The sequence below is a fragment of the Lagopus muta genome, chromosome 1, assembly GCF_023343835.1.
Source record: "Lagopus muta isolate bLagMut1 chromosome 1, bLagMut1 primary, whole genome shotgun sequence".
NCBI lineage: Eukaryota > Metazoa > Chordata > Aves > Galliformes > Phasianidae > Lagopus > Lagopus muta.
The window spans coordinates 188,300,782-188,318,647 of record NC_064433.1 but is presented as its reverse complement, the minus strand read 5'-3'; the positions used below and the strand labels follow the sequence as shown (position 1 = coordinate 188,318,647).

Sequence of the window (17,866 nt, the reverse complement as noted above, 5' to 3'; positions counted from 1 at the left end):
AGGTGTGCTGTTTCCTATGCTGGGAGGTGACATCAGTTCATCATGACACACTATGTGTTCAGTCTATTCTCAGTGCAGGTGACAATGATTACACAAGTGCCTTTTCTGTTTGCTCCAGCCAAGCAAACTCATAGAAGTGAGGCCTTCGGGGAGACTGAGAAAGAAAAGTGGTGAAAGGAAGCAGCTGGAAAAAATGTAATATACAATGAAGCACAAGCCCTGTGCAGCAACTTGCTCCCTATAGTTGTAGCTGCACAATTTTGAGATCTCTGCAACATCAGCTATGTTTCAAACTGCTTGATGTTAGACAGCTAAGGTACAGGTACCATGTTTCTGCATTGGAGCCAAGATAGTCTTTCTCTATGCCATGGAGTGGGGCATGCTAGTACTGCATAGCTGCGTGTCTGAATGCTCTCCTGCATGGACAAATGCATCTTTACATTCTGGCAGTGACCATGTCTGGTTGGAGGAGAAACAGATACAAGCTCCATGCTTCCACCTCCCTTATCTCTCCCTGTTCAGAAGATGATGCTCTAGTGCTTTCTAAAAACAAAACTAGAAAAGCTACCAATTTAGGGAGTGCATAGGAGGAATGACAGTCAGAGGGCTGAACCTTCAGACACCTGTGGTTCATCATGAGGTAATGCAGGTCACTTGGAGCAGCAGTATTGTGTGAAGCCACTGGTGTTGCTACTAAGCTGGAGGTGTGGCCTCACCTCAAGCACTCTGTGCATATTTGGGCACCAGAGGAGGGCTATAGTGATGGAGAAGGTCCTAAAAGGGAAAGTGTGTGAGGTTCAGCTGAAGTCCATGGTGTGTTCAGCACAGAGCAGGTTGAGGGGAGGCCTGATGGTGGCTGCAGCTCCTCACAGGGAGCGGAGGGCAGCGCTGAGCTCTGCTGTGTGGGACAGCAACAGGGCCTGAGGGAACGGCATGGAGCTGTGACAGGGGAGGGCAGCTGGGGGCGAGGGGAAGGGTCTGCGCCAGAGGGTGGTGGGCATGGAACAGCCTGCCCATGGCTGTGGGCACGGCCCCGAGCTGCCAGAGCTAAATGAGTGTTTGGATTCTACTCCCAGATACAGGATTTGGGGTTGGACTTTGTGGGTCCCTTCCAACTCAGGAAGCCCACAAATCCCCACATGTGTGCCCTCAGCACTAACCTTCCATCTACCCTACTTGCTCTCACTTCCATCTATCCTACCTGCTCCCAACCTCCTCATGTACAGCTGCAGTGGAAAAGTATGTATAAAACTAATCTGACTTAGCAAGTGATACAGAATGGTGCAGCCTTCTCTTGTGACTGGTATAAGCCCACCTAGTGGCCTTTTATGATGCTGTCACTGCATCAACGGACAGGGTTAGAGCAACTCATGTCACCTATCTTGACTTCAGTAAGGCCTTTGACACAATACCTACAACATCCTTCTATCCCAATTGGAAAGATATGGATTTGATGAGTGGACTTTTCAATGGACAAAGAACTGGCTGCAGTAGAGTGATGCACCACCAGAGGGTGATGGTTAATGGCTCAGTGTCTTAATGGAGATCAGTAAAGTGTGGTGTTCCCCAGGGGTCGGTGCTGGGACTGATGCTATTTAATATCTTCATCAATGACATCGACAGTGGGGTTGAGTGCATTCTCAGCAAGTTTGCTAATGACACCAAACTGTAGCGTATGGTCAACACAAGAGAGAGATGCCATCCAGGCATCTCATCTAGAAGGACCTAGGAAGGTTTGAGCAGTTAAGCCCAGGTTTAACAAATCTAAAGGCAAGGTCTTGTACCTGGGTAGAGGCAACATCCATTACCATTACAAGCTGGGAGATAAAAAGATTAAGCTAGCCCTGCCAAAAAAGACCTGGGGGTACTGGTGGTTGGGGAGTTGGATGTGAGGAAGCAATGTGCCCTCACAGCCCAGAAAGCCAATTGTATCCTGAATTGCACCAAAAGAAGCATGGCCAGCAGGGTGAGGGGAGTGATCCTGCCCCCTCACCTGAGGTACTGCATCCAGAGGTTGAGTCCTCAGTACAGGAAAGACACAGACCTGTTGGAGCATGTCCAGAGCAGAGCCAAGGGATGGAACACCTCTCCTATGAGGACATGCTAAAAAAGCTGGGGATGTTCAGCCTGGAGAAGAGAAGGCTCTACGGTGACCTGATAGCAGCCTTTAATATCTACAGGGGGGCTACGAGAAAGAAGGATACAGACTTTTTAGCAGGGTCTGTAGTATAGAACAAGCTTAAAGAGGGTAGACTTGGGTTGGATATAAGGAAAATGTCTTTTACAGTGAGGGTAGCGAGGCACTTGAACAGGCTGCCAAGGCTGTGGATGCAGGCATTCAAGGCCAGGCTGGATGTGGCTCTGGGAAGCCTGGTCTGGTGGTTGGCAACCCTGCACATAGCAGGGGGTTGAAACTGGATGATCATTGTGGTCCTTTTCAACCCAGGCCATTCTATGATGCTCTGCCCCTGGAGACTTTCAAGGTGAGGCTGGATCAGGCCCTGGGCAACCTGATCTAGCTGCGGTGTCCCTGTTCACTGCAGGGGAGTTGGACTAGATGCCCTTCAGAGGCTCCTTCCGACTTTAAGGAATCTGTGATACAATGTTTCCCTCTGTGTTCTGTTAGAAATTGGATTTGCACCTGGTTCTTTTCCAAGATTTTAAAAAAGGTGAATAAAAATATAATCAAACTTTTGTTTCCATTATTCCTGCCTCAGACATGGAAGTATACCTACGTATTTGAGACTGCATTTTACATCAAATCTTTGATAGATTTTAACTATCCCTATTTATTTAAAGAAACCATGTTGGGAGCACTGGAGCAACAAAAACCAAAAAAAATTAAAAAAAATAAAAATCACACAGGAAACAAACACTATAACCTAGCAAATAATATAACTCCACTACAGTTGTTTAGGAACATGTTGGAATCATTCAGACAAAAATCTGTTCATAACTTCTGTGACCCGCAGTGGGGCTGCATGATCCTTGGAGAAGATCAGAAATGCACAGTAATAACGGTTAACTGCTGCAGAGAAATAAGGCAAAATCTCTCCAGTAATGGCTCTGCATTCAGCTCTCAACACACCGAATAAAGCATCTTCCCAAAGGTATATGTTATTGTTGTCCGTAAATAACTTCCACCGCCTCCAACTGCTGCATGCAGAGCAATGCACAGTGCTGAAGAGAAGTGGACCTTTGTAATTAAGTTTATAAGAAATGAAGTTGATACAAGCCTTCATTTCTTCAAAGAAAACTTGCTGTTTTACACAAGCTCCATTCTGAATCTCAGGAAACCTTCCTTCAGTTTCTTCGTGCTTCCTTAGCTGCCTCTTTCAAATAGTTATAATATTTACAGCACTTTCTGTTTGCATAGTATTCTGTTGGAAAAAACACCCAGGAGCAGTTCATTCTGTCTATAGGTGCAGCAGACAGCGTAGACTCAGAATCCTGCTCTGACCATCACTATGCTGGGCAAAATGAACCGTTGCTGCAGGATTTGAGGTGTGCTGCTCATCTTTTCTGCAGCTTAAGCTTCAGAAACGAAGTGAGCAGAGCTGAGTGCTGCATTTCTGATTTAACCTACTGTGCTTGCTTGAAACTGCTTCTCTGCATTATTAACCTTTCTCACAGTTTCAGTTCCTGTTCTACTGAAAACAATTAGCAACCACAGATGTTCACGTATAACATTTTGTCAGTGGTGAATGTACAAATCCAGGCTGAAATTCTTATTTATGAATAAGAAGTTTGAATTTATAAGCAAGACTATGGCAATACATTCAGTCACTGAACAGACTTAACTACTGACTTTCCTGACTGAGTTATCAGTTCCTAGTTTTCACTTGTTGTCTTCAATATTGCTCACATAGAAAGGACTGCAGTAATTATTTTGTTTCCCTGTGAACAGCGATATGTGTTGAATATTTTATTGTCACTGGGTTTTGGACAGCTGCCTTTGAGGCAGATATTCATAGCTGAGAATTTGGGGTAAGCTCTGATTGTATTTGGGGTATATTACAAAACCAAAAAATGATACCAGAAGTACTCCACAACATATTTTCCCTACATCCAAATTTATTAATTGCTAACAATTTAGTTTATTACAGCACATTTCAAAGCTTTGATAAAAGGATCTGATTTTGCTAAGGTCCTTGCCTGGATAGTAATTGGTTTCTGCCCTAAAGACTTTACAAGCTAGAAGTGCAAAGGATTGTAGGGTCATTGGATAATTCGGAGTGGAAGGGATTTCAAAAGGCCATCTGTGCCACATGTTTGGGATTTTACTCAAGACCAATAACCAAGGCAGGTTAATGACAGAAATTACATTTCCTACTTCCCACTTTGGTACACGTTCTCCCAGACTATGCTGCTTTTAATAGATTTAGGATTGTTTGTCAACTGCGGGCATTTGACAGAAGACTGTTCCCTTGGCTTGTGCTGCAGTGTTCACAGGAATAAGACCTGTTCTCTCCTGCAGCAAATCTTTCTGTTGTGTTGGCATCTGTTTTCTCATGCACCAAAAGCTTACTCCTGAAAACCTTGTCTCAGGGTACCTACATTTCATTTTGACTTGATATACCTTGGTGCTACCTCTGCCAATTGCAAATAGCAAGCTTTGAGTTTTTCCTTTATCGCTGAATCTCGCACCACCTATATTAGTGCAGACCAAAGAGAAATATATGTGCAATCTTGAGGATGAGATACTGCTGAATTAGGAAAGGAATTTTTCACTACTGCTGCACCAAGGGATGCTAATGGAGGCAGGTTTGGACTCACCATGACTATAAAGCTATGTACCAGCTTGATAACTGGAGATCTGCCATGTTTCCCAGAGCGTACATGCCATAGCCCTGCTTTAGTTGAAAACTCATCCAATTTCAAGGCTTTTCCTTTTCTCTTCTCTTGCTTTTTATTTTCTCAATCTCATAAATGTTATTTAACTCATTATAGAAATATTTTTTTTTGCTTGGAAAAGCCACAAAACATAGTGTGTTCAGTGAATTGTGTCATTTAACTTCTCCTTGGACTGCTTCCATGGGCAGGATCTTTAAAGCCCTTCACTGGCAAGCTGGTATGATCTCTGATCCCCTCCCTGCTACCTCTACCACGTGAATCAGTTCCCTTCTTGAACAGCACCCTGCACAATTCTCCTTACTCCTACCTAATAATTCAGACCAGATGGCTGAAGTTGACCCAGCATAATCTGCTCCCCAGGATATAAATGATGCCGTTTAGATGTATACAGGAATGTTCCCTTAGTTATAAAACAGACTTGCAACAAGATCCTGTAACAATTGACTTTATTTTGATTTGCAGAGTTCTGCCAGACACTAGCCATTTGTGTTGGGTTACACAACATTAAAAGGTACATATCAGATACTATCCTACATATAGACAAAAAGATTGCCCCAAATTTCCTGGAAAGGAAGCAGCTTGTGTTTGCATGTTGCCTTAGATCCCCATTCCAGCTTGTCCCTGAATGCCCTGGAAAAACAGATGGGAGTTATACAGCAAAACAAGTCAGGGCACTGGCACAACTTAGGGAAAATGAATTTCAGGACTAAGGACCTCCAGAAGGAGAATAAAAAAAAAACACCTTTTCTTTTTGTCCTTCAGAATATTAGCTCCAATACCCAAACAGTGTCCATGGAAATACAATGAAGAGAGAACTTGTTTCTTGTGTAATGGGTTTCTACGTTGTTAATGACGCTATGGTTAATTGCAAAAATGTACGGCCATCTGCAGAAGCCATAGACAACAGCTACAAATATCACTGGTGCCATTTCTACATGGTCTCAGGACAATATCTACACAGAGGAAGAAGGCTGTGTAGCAAGATGTCAAAAGAAAACTCATTACACAGATTAAGGCAACAGCAGCTGTTATCACAGCATACTCTCTTCCTGGAGGTCAAAACATGCTGCGGTGGACAGGTGTATGTAAGCCCAGTGGACTTTGGCTAAAGTGTGGTGCATGGAATAGTTTGAACTGCTCTGTTACAAGCAGTCACATGTACTGTCAAGTCACTGGGGAAGCGGCATTTGCTGACACATGCAGTACAACTTCAGGCTAAGTGATGTACAAGATTATCCTTTTAGGCTTAATTGTTTGTATTCTATGAAATATAGACGGTGCCAGAAAGCGTGGCATCAGCTTGTTAGTTACTGGATAAAGTCTTTCTTCTTCCTCCCCTCATTTTTTGTAAATGCAAAAGTGATATAAGAGATTTTTCTCTCTGTTCCTGCTGTGGTTTTCTTTATGTCCCATCAGAACCCTAAATGATTTTAGCACCTTGCAAATCTACTCTCACTGTACAGCTCTCTTGTAGACCTGCACCAGCTCAGGTTAGGCATCTCTGCATTTTAAAACGCATCACTTTGCAAAACTCATTTTTGAGGTTGTCCTGTGTTAACTCTTTTCATAAATTAGGTACATGGAAAGGGCAGCAACAGATCAGCTGGTATGAAAGTGTTGTACTACAGCAATCCCAACTGCTCGATGCTCTGGCATGCACCTGCCTTAATGTCTAAATTTGTTGAATGTGTACAAAAAGCACTGATATCTGCCAGTGTGTTTCTGCATAGGTGAAAATCATACAGATGCCAAAATCACCTCACATAATTCATACAGCCTTGGTGCTATCAGTTGGATTATGCTGAGTTACACAGCTGAAGACGTGTCAGTAATAGAGAGGGCACCGAGACATATGAATAGGAGCAAATCCTGACCACCTCCTCCCTTTAAACTTAGAGCAATGAGTCTCAAAAATGGAGATTTTGAGTTATCAGCTCCTGCCACATTCCTAGCACATCAGAAAATTGGTCCAGATTTCACAGAATCACAGAATGGCTGAAGTTGGAAGGGGTCTCTGAGTCCATCTTGTTCCACCCCTGCTCCATCTGGGACACCCAGAGCAGAGTGCCCAGCACTATGTTCAGACAGTAGCTGGAGGTCTCCAAGGAGGAGGCTCTGCAACCTCTCTGGGCAACCCTATCAGTTCTCAGTCATCCACACAACACAGAAGTGCTTCCTGGTGTTCAGAGGGAACCTCCTGTGTTCCAGCTTGTGCCCATTGCCTCTTGCCCCAGTACTTGGCACCACTGGAAAGAGCTTCCAGAGACTGAAACATCATTCCTACACTTTTCCTCATTGAAGTTCATGATATTGTTATCAGCCCATTTCTCCAGCCTATTGATGTCCCCCTGGATGGCAGCACAACCCTCTGGTATATAGTTATGGATTAATAATAATTTAATAATATATCTGATCAGGCAGCTGCATCTAATCTTCCTTGCTTCTGCAAAGAGGATTTTTTATAATAAAGAAATAGCACTGTTTTGAATCCTCTGGTGATTCTGAAGACACTGCAAGTAGATTATTGATCACTAAGTGGTCGATGCTCTTGGACTCATTTATGGGTCTCCACAGGTCAACCCTGCTGGCTTGCCTCTCTTTGAGTCCTTGTGCAATTTTATCAGGCAGTGTTGTATGTCCTTAATGTTTGTTTTGCTTTGAAATGAGTGGAAATATAAAAGAGTGTGTTATTATAATTCTCTTTCTTTAATCTCTCTCTAAAAGTTGGTCTTCTTCAGACCTTTAATCATCTGTCTTTGTCTGAATTTCCTTCCATTTACTTCTATCTTTCTGGTGCTGAAGTGCTTAGAGATGAATGAGGAACTGTATTGCTTTATCTATTTTTTTTCTCATTAGAATGCTGGTGAAAACCAGCCACAGAAGACAGAAATTAGTTTAGGCTATTCAAAATTTTTGCCTTTTTATATTGTTTAGCCCCTTTGCTGCAAGAATTGTAACTTTTTGCCATAATGAATGGATACTGCGATGCATATAAATTGGAACAGAAACTGCACTAGAATGATAGTCTTAGGGTTGCTGAACCCAACACTTAAAATGAAGAAATGGCCCAGGTTAGGCAGCCTGTCAGCTTTGTCTGATCACTTGTATTTCCTTCTGTGTAGCTGCTGGCTGAAAGAAAGGTTGCTCTTGTATTTGAGTAGGTCCAAATAATTGTCATTTAAATTAAAAAAAGTGAGTTAAGAGTGAGCACAACTCACATTTATGCCTAAATGATTAGTATGTATTTTTTAAACTGCAGTAAAGTGCTCCTTTGAATATCTTATAAGGGTTAGATCTTGCTTATTCTTATACAGGAATGTAAGAGAAGGAGCAGGGTGTCCTTGGAATTTAGCTGCAGAGCACAGATATACTGATGTACTCTATACTTGTCCGTGGACAATTACACAGTGATACTTACGTGTTTTCTTAACATGCTGATGTAGATAAAATTTGTTTTCCTGCTTCGAAGGGATGGAATTATCCAAAACAAAATATATCACAGTATCTTTAGGATTATTTCATAGAAGAATATATAATTTTTTTTCTGAGCAATTTACATTTATGCAGCAAAACTGACAAAACATCTGGGCAAGGCTAAGGGTACAACAAGAAGAGTTTATTAAATAAAGTAAGTCAACACTTAAGAACCAAATGAACAAATGAGACTCACAGACACTTTAAACAAACATGAATTTGCTGCTTGACAAAATGTTTGGAGTTAAAGAGAGGGCAGAATTGCTCCTCTGGTACCAAAACAAGGGAGATGCTTTGTTCTTACTCAGTTCACTATTAGTAATATTGCCATTTCTAAATGAAACCTGAACTTGTTTTCATAGAAGGGAGTGAAAATGGTGCCAATAAATACTTGACAGAGATTTGAGTTGTGTCATTCTTTACTCTCTTTGTTGATTTATCTTTCTGTAAGTTCCCACCATGAGATAGACTGTTTTTTGATTGCTGTACATTGCAGTTACTATACTCCCACCTTTTAAAACCACTGCTCCAAACTTGATTCTACGCCTGCTTGATCCCATCACCTCTGTTACACCTTTTTCCATCTTCAGTAGCATTCAGCTGCTTTTCCCTCCTAAAGGCTGATTGTATCTCTGACATAATGGAGATCACTTGGTAGAGCAGATTTTACTCAGAGCAAATTACAGATCCTATTTTACGCTTACTTTGATTGACTGCAAGTCACCGACTACCCTTGTTCAATAGAAACAGCAATTGTAGCTTATGGAATTTAAAAGCAACCAAGTAAGTGAATCCTTTGTGCTTTCTTCAGTAACTGCCTAAGTACTCTTGAAATGTTCTCTGTGCACCAATGACAATTTTTCCAGTGGAAAAAGCCCACAACCTCCTTGGAATAGATAAGGACTTTTATTAACAGACATCTTTTTTTACTTATTTTGCACACATGCATACAGATGCAAATATGGCACTCACAATAGTTTTAATGAACATATTTGGTCAAGATAGTCTTTAACACTGGAATGAAAGCACTGTTCTGCTGTTCCTTAACTACCACCAACCCAATTAACGCTCTGATAACAACAACCAAGCCATCGGAATAGCACTACCAGAGGGCAATTTCTAGTTTATTTCTGCAGTGCATTCCTATAGAGATAACTGTGTACTAGTCAGGTCTGTTTTACATTCAGTTGTAATACAAATTGAGCTGGAAATGAAATGTATTTCTTCAGTTTACAAATTCAGAATGATGGTAAGAAGGCCCCTCAGTGAGAATAGAGGAGCTCCCACTCCCATTGCAACTGTCCTACAGCTTTTTAATTTAAAAGTAGCTCCTAACTTTAGTGGTGAAATTAAATGCTCTCAGCAATACGAAATATAAATTCTCAGAAATAATTCTAATTTCTTTGCCAAAGACCAGAATGGTTTCTGTCTCCTTCTTTGCTTTCTCTGTCAATTGCTTCTTGAGAATTATGCCTTGCTACGTTCTTTACATCTCAGGTAGCAGACATTAGAGAGAGGTACTTAGTAAAAGCACGGTAGTTTTTATAGCCACTCCAATCTTAGAAGTCCCAAAGGATAAACAAGTAGATGTAATCTTTCTCCCTGAAACATGTGAACAGGATATAAAGGCCTGGTTTCTTACTTACTCTTGGTTGAAACCCAACATTAATTAGCTGCTTCTGAACTGATTGAAGTGATTAGCCGACAGAATGCTCCTTAACATTCTGTATCCTATTCAATAAAAAATCCCAAATGCACCTGCAGCTGGGGCTAAGGGTGGGCCAGATGTCTGGGGCAGGTATCTGATGAGTTTCTATTAGAGTATTTTACATCTGCAAATTTCTAGCTTACTCATCAATATGATCTGTGACTTATTTTCATTTCTGTTAGGCTCTGTTCTACTTATATAGTTTGGGTGTACATTAATAAGTTTCTTGAGTCTTTCCTGATAATTATTATTCCTTTACTTCTTTGAAATCATTTTAAAGAACTTCTTTAAAAATGAGAACGTGCCTCAGGAATTTCATTGACATTTTAGAAAACAAATTTGTGGTGCTTTCTGCTAGAAATGTTGTATGTGTTTATCATTATATGTATCTTCAGAAAATATGTAAATATATATCAGCCAGAGATAAACACCAGGGATTCATTGCCAACATATCAAATAATGCCTTCTACTTTCTCTCTTTACAAACAGATATTCAAGAGTTTTATGAAGTAACACTGCTAAATTCCCAGAAAAGCTATGAGCAAAAGATAGAAGAAGCAAATGAAGTTGCGGAGAAATGGGAGAAGACAACATCTCCTGCTACAGGCCATGAAAATCTTCAGAAAAGCCAAGAGGTAAATGGGCAGATTAAGAATGAAAATATGTATCGTGTGTGAGAAGTTTCAAGCCTGATTTATGCCAGGCAATGACTTGAGATTGAAAGAGGGGCCTCAGTTAAGGAATTAGTTGAAGATATGGAAGATGTATTGTGTTATCTCTCTGACTTTGAATATATCCTTCATCCTTCTAAGTGCCAACTGTCAAATGAGAAGAAAAAAACCTTCTTTTCTCATCCTTGGTGTATTTTACATGATACTTGGTGTGTGTGCTTGTCCTCAAGAGAGAATAAATCTCCATTACTTGCTATTTACAGCTGAGATTATTAATACTCTAGTGATTATACCCAGTGTAAAAATTGTAGTAAGACTTCTCATGTGTTTGGGACTCACATTGGGCTGTACTTTTGTGTAGCTCAAGTGCACGTAGATGTTAGCCAAAATACTTCCGTATGAGAAATAGATATATAGAAACAGGTTATACAACTTTGGTTTCCTTCTGTAATCAGTGATAAGATCCAAAACCTTTCTTAGAATCACAGAATGGCTTGCATTGGAAGGGACCTCAAGGATCATTGAGTTCCAACCCCCATGCCACAGACAGGCTCTTCATCACCACTGGCTCTAATCTGCCTCTGCCTACCTCAAGATTATTAACTGAATTAACGATGTGAATTAATTGTCTGGTCACATGTTCATATTTCAACAACCAACCAATCCTTCTCATCCTCAAATAACAAACAGCACTCCCTCAATCCGCCATAAAACAACAGAAAAACAAGCAATATATTATTCTGTTCTTAAATAGCAAGACAGAGATGAGAGTGGGCATGAACAGCAAAACTTCCACACCAGAATAAATGACAAAGGAAATTTATTAAGAATTCTATTTTTGATATGGAGAAGAATTTTAATAGTTGGCCACAGCACTTTCCCAAAGTATCCCTATTTATTTAAAAGAGTTTACCTCATTCAAAAAAATGGAAAAGTCAGGGGAAAAAGAAAAGTAATTCTGCATGACACATTATATGTAACTCTTTAAAAAGACAAATCAGAATTGCAGGCAGCTAGAACCAAATTCTCTGAAGAAATGAAGAAATGTATTGTAAAAATTAGCTAGAGAAGCTTTCAGAGTTAATGAGAGCAAGCATTCAGATTTTGAGTGAAATTAGAACAAATGAGTCTTAACATTAATGTAGGGTATATCCCATGAATGATTTAACATTTGAGTCACAGTCTGAAGACGCAACTAGCTGATTTCTGTCTTTCTTCTCCCCCACAAAGCTGTACATTTTAAAAAGATGCAATAGTATTTCAGCACGTCATCTCTTGAAGTATCTGAAAAAGACAGTACTATCTTTTAAAACGTACTGTCTTTTAAATCCAGTCTAAGTGCTTGACTCTCAAAACTACCTCCCACACCTTCATTTCTGTCTAAGGGGTCAGTTCCTGCTTTTATCCAAGGGAATTTAAACTCCAAATCCTATGCTGATATTAAAGGAATATATTGGACTAATTCCGAACTTTGCTAACTTAATGAAAATGATCATAGAATTTTAGAATCATAGAATCATAGAATCATAGAATGGCCTGGGTTGAAAAGGACCACAATGATCATCCAGTTTCAAGGCCCCTGATGTGTGCAGGATCACCAACCACCAGACCAGGCTGCCCAGAGCCACATCCAGCCTGGCCTTGAATGCCTCCAGGGATGGGGCATCCACAGCCTCCTTGGGCAGCCTGTTCCAGTGTGTCACCACTCTCTGAGTGAAAAATTTCCTCCTTACATCTAACCTGAACCTCCCCTGTCTCAGTTTAAAACCATTCCTCCTTGTTCTATCACTATCCACCCTCGTAAACAGCTGTTCCCCCTCCTGTTTTATTTGCTCCCTTCAAATATTGGATGGCCAAAATGCGGTCTCACCAGAGCCTTCTCTTCTCCAAGCTAAACAATGCCAAACAATTTCTTCAAACAATAGAAAGCTCTTGTTTAGAAACTAGAATAACCATTTCAAGCTAGGAGGCTGGCAGTCAGAGTGTTCAGAGTACCCTTGTTTTTAAATTTGTAGTCTACCTGTACACTGTGTAATGAGAGCATGAAGAGTTTTGTCCTTTTGAAAAGCATACCTATACGTGCTTTAAGTGATTAGTTGCAGGCAAAACAGAGTACAAGTGTAAGCTTTTGTTTTGTTCCTTTTCACAGCACAGCACACTATGAGCAGTTTCAAATCAGAACTGATTAGCACATGCTGAATATAGCTGCTGTACATATCCCAGACAGTATGTTGTTTTCCATGAGAATTTCCTTATGAAAATGTATCTGGATAGTTTATGACTTAAATTCTTGTTATTCATGGTCAATTCCTTATGGAAACCGATGGTTTTGTACTTTCCTATTTGCTATCCTCTACATGCTCCAAATCTGATCCAGGCTGGATGTGGCTCTAGGCAGCCTGGTCTAGTGGTAGGCAACCCTGCCTGTGGCAAGGGGGTTGAAACAAGATGACCTTTGAGGTCCTTTTCAAACCAGGCCTTTCTATGATTCCATGATAAGAAAAAAACCTCCCTTATTTCATGCAGCGTTCCTTTGCAATAAATTCCCAATAATGTTTGTTCAGTCCAGAAGCCAGGCTCTTTTCATGCCTCACTTCCAACTGAAACCTTCCTTGTTAATTTTCTATACAAATTGGTACTTTTTTCTGTATTTATGTTCCAATCTTAATTGTTGGCTAAAAAAGACAACCAGCTTTCACTGTACAGGTCAGGCATCCAGTGATCCCTCCTTTGTGTTGATATATTTAATTTTCCCAAAATGTTGACTTTTAGATAACAGGAAACTTTTTAGATTTGTTGTTTGCAACACTTTGCAGATTTCCCGTGGTTTCACAGAGATGGCCAGTCTTTAAACCTTCTCTTCTGTCACCTGTGGTCACCATAGTGGTTGTCAATGCTTGACCTTACATCTTACTGAGACTGGATCTTTATCACTTAATGAAAGGGTCACAATCCATCTTATAAACTCCTGCCATTCTCAGAGGGTGCCTCAGAAGACAGACATTTCCCTAACTCTGGGACAGTGATTTTGAAAAAGCATATTGAGAACTCAGGGAAACATATAAGCTCACCATATATGCCAGAACCAGTTGCGTCCAGATTAACACGAACGATAGCACATAGTTCCACTGTTTGTAGTGCTCTAACAAAGCATGCTGGGATCCAGTGTTAATTATTACTGCTTTTTTGTTCTCACTGCTTTCTTCATTTGCCTGTTCCTTTTAAACTCTGTGCTGTTCAGGTACTGACCCTGAAGGGGCTCTTGGTCCTCATGAAATCATTAAATGTTTTGATACATATTTAAACAACACCTTTGATTTTTTATTTTTACACTAAGTTCTTTGTTGTATATTAGAATGATAGATGGCATCGGAGTCTCCAGGTGCAATATTTCCTACCATCATATTATTTTTGCATTTCACCCAGTGCAGAGATTAAATATATTTTGTAATGTATCTGCCAAGGATGTAAATACCATATATCAAAATAATTTCAGTGGGTGGGTTCTGGGGAATAAGGAAAGAAGAAGGATATATATGACTGTTGTTTTTTTTTTTTTGGTATGTGTGTGTGAGTGTATGAAACTATTCCTGTTGTTTTCCCTTCAGTAATTCAAAGTTGATAAAATCAACTTTAATTAGTAGACAGTGAAATTTTAGAACCAGTGAAATTGTTTTGGGTCAAGTTCACCATTCAATAAAATGTTTACTGGGCTCCACTTCTGAAGGCTCTTACATGTTTCATATATACATACAGCAAGAAGTGAACGTGACATGCCAGGTGATAAACAGAAAAGGCCAAGAAGTTATCTGTGGTATAGGAAATCTTGAATATAGCTCTGAAGAAGACTTAAAAAATCATGCTGTCCATTCTTTTACTGTTGGACAGATCAACTGTAATTGAACAGTTCTGATATCTTTGTCTTACTTGTTCTTTAAAACCTTCTATAATGGAGATCCCAAAACTTTTCCAGGTAATTTATTCCCTCACTGCTACAAAGTCTGTCCTGAAAGACTTATCCTGCAGTGTGTTAAAGCACTGCTGATAAAACTTTCTTTATGAAGAAGTTATTTACTTGGGGTCTTCTCCAAGGATGTGAAATCCATATTCCCTTCTTAGCCAGAGAGGAGCAAGTAATGATTCTTTTGCCATCCATGACCATGCACTAAGCATTACACCAGCAGATATGATTTTGCTTTTTCTTGTTGCAGTGTTTCCAATTTATGTGGAATAATTCAGTCTTTATTGGGACATAATACTGACATGTGACTGTAGCTTCAAGATTAAATTATTAGCTGTGAAGAGACTTTTCTTAGTTTTTGTTCTGATTAGTATTATGTATAGCTTATTATATTTTCTTGGGCATACCCAAGGGTGGAATCTACCATCCTCAGCATGTGCACCACCATCATTACTGAAAAGCGATAGATACAAAGCCCTTCTCCCTGTTCTTCTCCCATCCCTTCTCTACCATAATTATATTCAGATCTGCATAAGGCATAAAAGAAAATAGTAAGATACCTAATTCGAATCTGTAGTGCATGTGCACCACTTCAGGAGCTTTGATTTCATTTCTCTTAAACTTTTTTATGGGAATACTAGAAGGAGCAGGATGCTGCACTCAGCTCAAGGGTTGGTGGCGCATGGCAGACAAAGTGTGTTCTGAGATTGCCTAACTGAGGAGGTATGCAGGAACATGCAGTCTGTGGATGCTGATAGTGCTCAGGCACGGAGCTGATTGATATGCTTCAGACATGCGTCCTTAGGAAACAACCAAATGCCAAGTAGCTGCCTTGAGAAGATGGCTGTGGAGAGCTGACACTAAGAAAATAACGTGTATCCAGAGGTCTGATCTCAACCACTTTTAAGCTGAGTCATTTCAAGTCACAGTAATAAAATGACTGTATTGGCTTAAATCAAGTGAATATTATATTGTCTGTGTAGCAGAAGCCCAGAGCAGATGCTCAAGGAGGAGTAAGAAAAGGGAAAGCATATATAATGGGTGCTTTAGCCATTTTGCAAATCTAATCTTAATTTGTTTGGACTAGGAGCACAGAAAACATTCAGTGCTAGGAAACTCAGCATTACTTATTTTATAAACATTCAGCACAGTATCCACCACAGCTAGCATGCTGACTGGGGATGTGCCCAGTCTGCTGCTGGAAATCATGAAGACAGGGTTTGTTTGCAGTTTGATTGCTGCCAAAGAGCTTCATTACTTCGTTGTACCAGTGTTGTAAGACCAGCTTTCACAGCTTGAAAGTGTGTTCTTGAAATTAGGGCTCTTAAACTGTCCCCATTGGTGAAAGGGTTGATTTATTTTCTCCCCTAGGAAATGTGAGATACTGATTTAGCTGGATATGGTTGAAACTGAGGTCTTCCATTTATCAAAAGAGTTCTTTCACCCTACCCACTTACAGACAAGGCTGGGGAAAGGTTCTTGCTTCTGCTGTCAAAGCTTTGCAGCTGTGCAGCTGAGATCAGCTGGTTCCTGGTGTCTGAGAGTGGGTGTACAGGGCTGAGCTTGGCTCATCTGCTTAGCAAATGGTCACTTGCCTTGGAAAAAGACTTCTTCCCTCTAAGAACAATGCATGGTGTTGAACAGTCACTAGATAAAGGAAGCCTCTCCCTTAAAAACTGCGTAGATAGATGCAATTAAAACTATGAGATACTCAGAAATTGCAATAATGGAGAACATAAAAGTACGTAGATGGAGATATCCATCTGGTAAAACAAAAATTGAACTGCTCTGTGACAATAGTAACAGTGCTTAAAGCTACAGGCTTGTGCCCAGCTCCAGAGGCTCATTATAAGCATACATTTAGCCTTTTTTTAACCTCTTTGTTAGCTTTATGTCCACTGCTACTTATTTCTGGTCAGCGGTATTTTGACCTTTATTCTGGAGGAAAGTGGAGGTGGAAGAGAAGAATAGTTGGCTGTCAATCTCACATACAAATCTGGCTGGTGAAGGTCTGCTTGTCCCATGGCATGAAAGGACTCTGTTCTTATAGGGCATATACTTTCAGATACTTGCAGATACTTTCAGCTTATCGAATGAAAATCATTTGCAATTACTCTGCAAGCTTGATCACTGCACACTGATTTCATATGCACAATCTACATTCAGCTCAGGGTGATATCATCGCTTCAAGACCGTCTCCAAAGATTCCAGCTCCCCATTTAACCTCTTGTTCCATTCATTTCTTATGTTTCATAGCTTGTTTTGCAAAGACAGTCAAATGCAGAATGCAAAATGAGTCCTCCTATTCCTGCTTGCTTTCAGGAATGCCTGCTATGCTTGTACTCAGCTTTTATAAACATCATAATTACTTCTCTGTCCTGTAAGTCAGCTCATTAGAAGTTCCAGCAGTAAAACCCTTACTTAAAAATCTTCTGCATGTTGCAATTATCAAACCATTAATCTGTTTCACACTAGCAGCTTGTCTAAAAGACTTGAGGGTGCAAGACTCTTCTATATATGCATATAAAAAATCAGTCTCTTTGGAGTTTGGTTTGTTTTCTTTCTTTGTTAACTGGGTGCATCTTAAATTAAGTTGCACCCAGTTAACAAAACTACAAATTGTATGGCTTGGTTTTCTCTCAAGAGCCAAATCTGATCCCATTTAAGTTATATTTAATATGCAAGAGTCATTAGGTATGATCAACAATAATTTTTCATTAAAAGGGTTCAAAACATTCAATTTTATGTGTTTCTTCCCTAGATTTAGCTCCTACAGTGTACATTTATCTGATCAAATGAAATTTATTTCTGTGGGTGGATTTTGTACCATAGCCAATTCTGTTTGGCACTGAGTTCTCCTTCAAGAAGACACAAGTCTTTTTATAGGGTATGGGTAGTGACATCTTGGTTCATGTATTGCTGCTTTATGTCCCTTTTGCACCCAAGAATATGTAACACCCATAAGTAGGTAATTCTTTAAACAACACTGGACCTTGACTTCATGGGGATATTTTTAGAAAATAATTTGGCAATTTTATTTTCTGTGTATTAATAGGAAGGTATGCTTCATTTGCAGAGATTATTTTATATACTTGCCTTTTCAAGTGGTTTTATAATGCTTAGAAATGGATAATGCAAAGTCATTGTGTTATTAAAATGTTATTTATAAGTAGCTGCAACCAAATGTCTTACCCACAC

At 40.0% G+C, this 17,866-nt stretch overlaps 1 protein-coding gene across 11 annotated transcripts in view; it reads left to right on the top strand.

Annotated features, from left to right (window-relative positions):
• DLG2 (discs large MAGUK scaffold protein 2) overlaps nucleotides 1–17,866 on the top strand; it is a 994,028-nt gene that overhangs the window by 110,270 nt on the left and 865,892 nt on the right. For all 11 annotated transcript variants that reach the window (XM_048939920.1, XM_048939896.1, XM_048940083.1 and 8 more), the window contains one exon: nucleotides 10,526–10,671. In XM_048939920.1, the coding sequence (XP_048795877.1) occupies nucleotides 10,526–10,671 (146 nt within the window). The remainder of the gene's footprint in view (nucleotides 1–10,525; nucleotides 10,672–17,866) is intronic.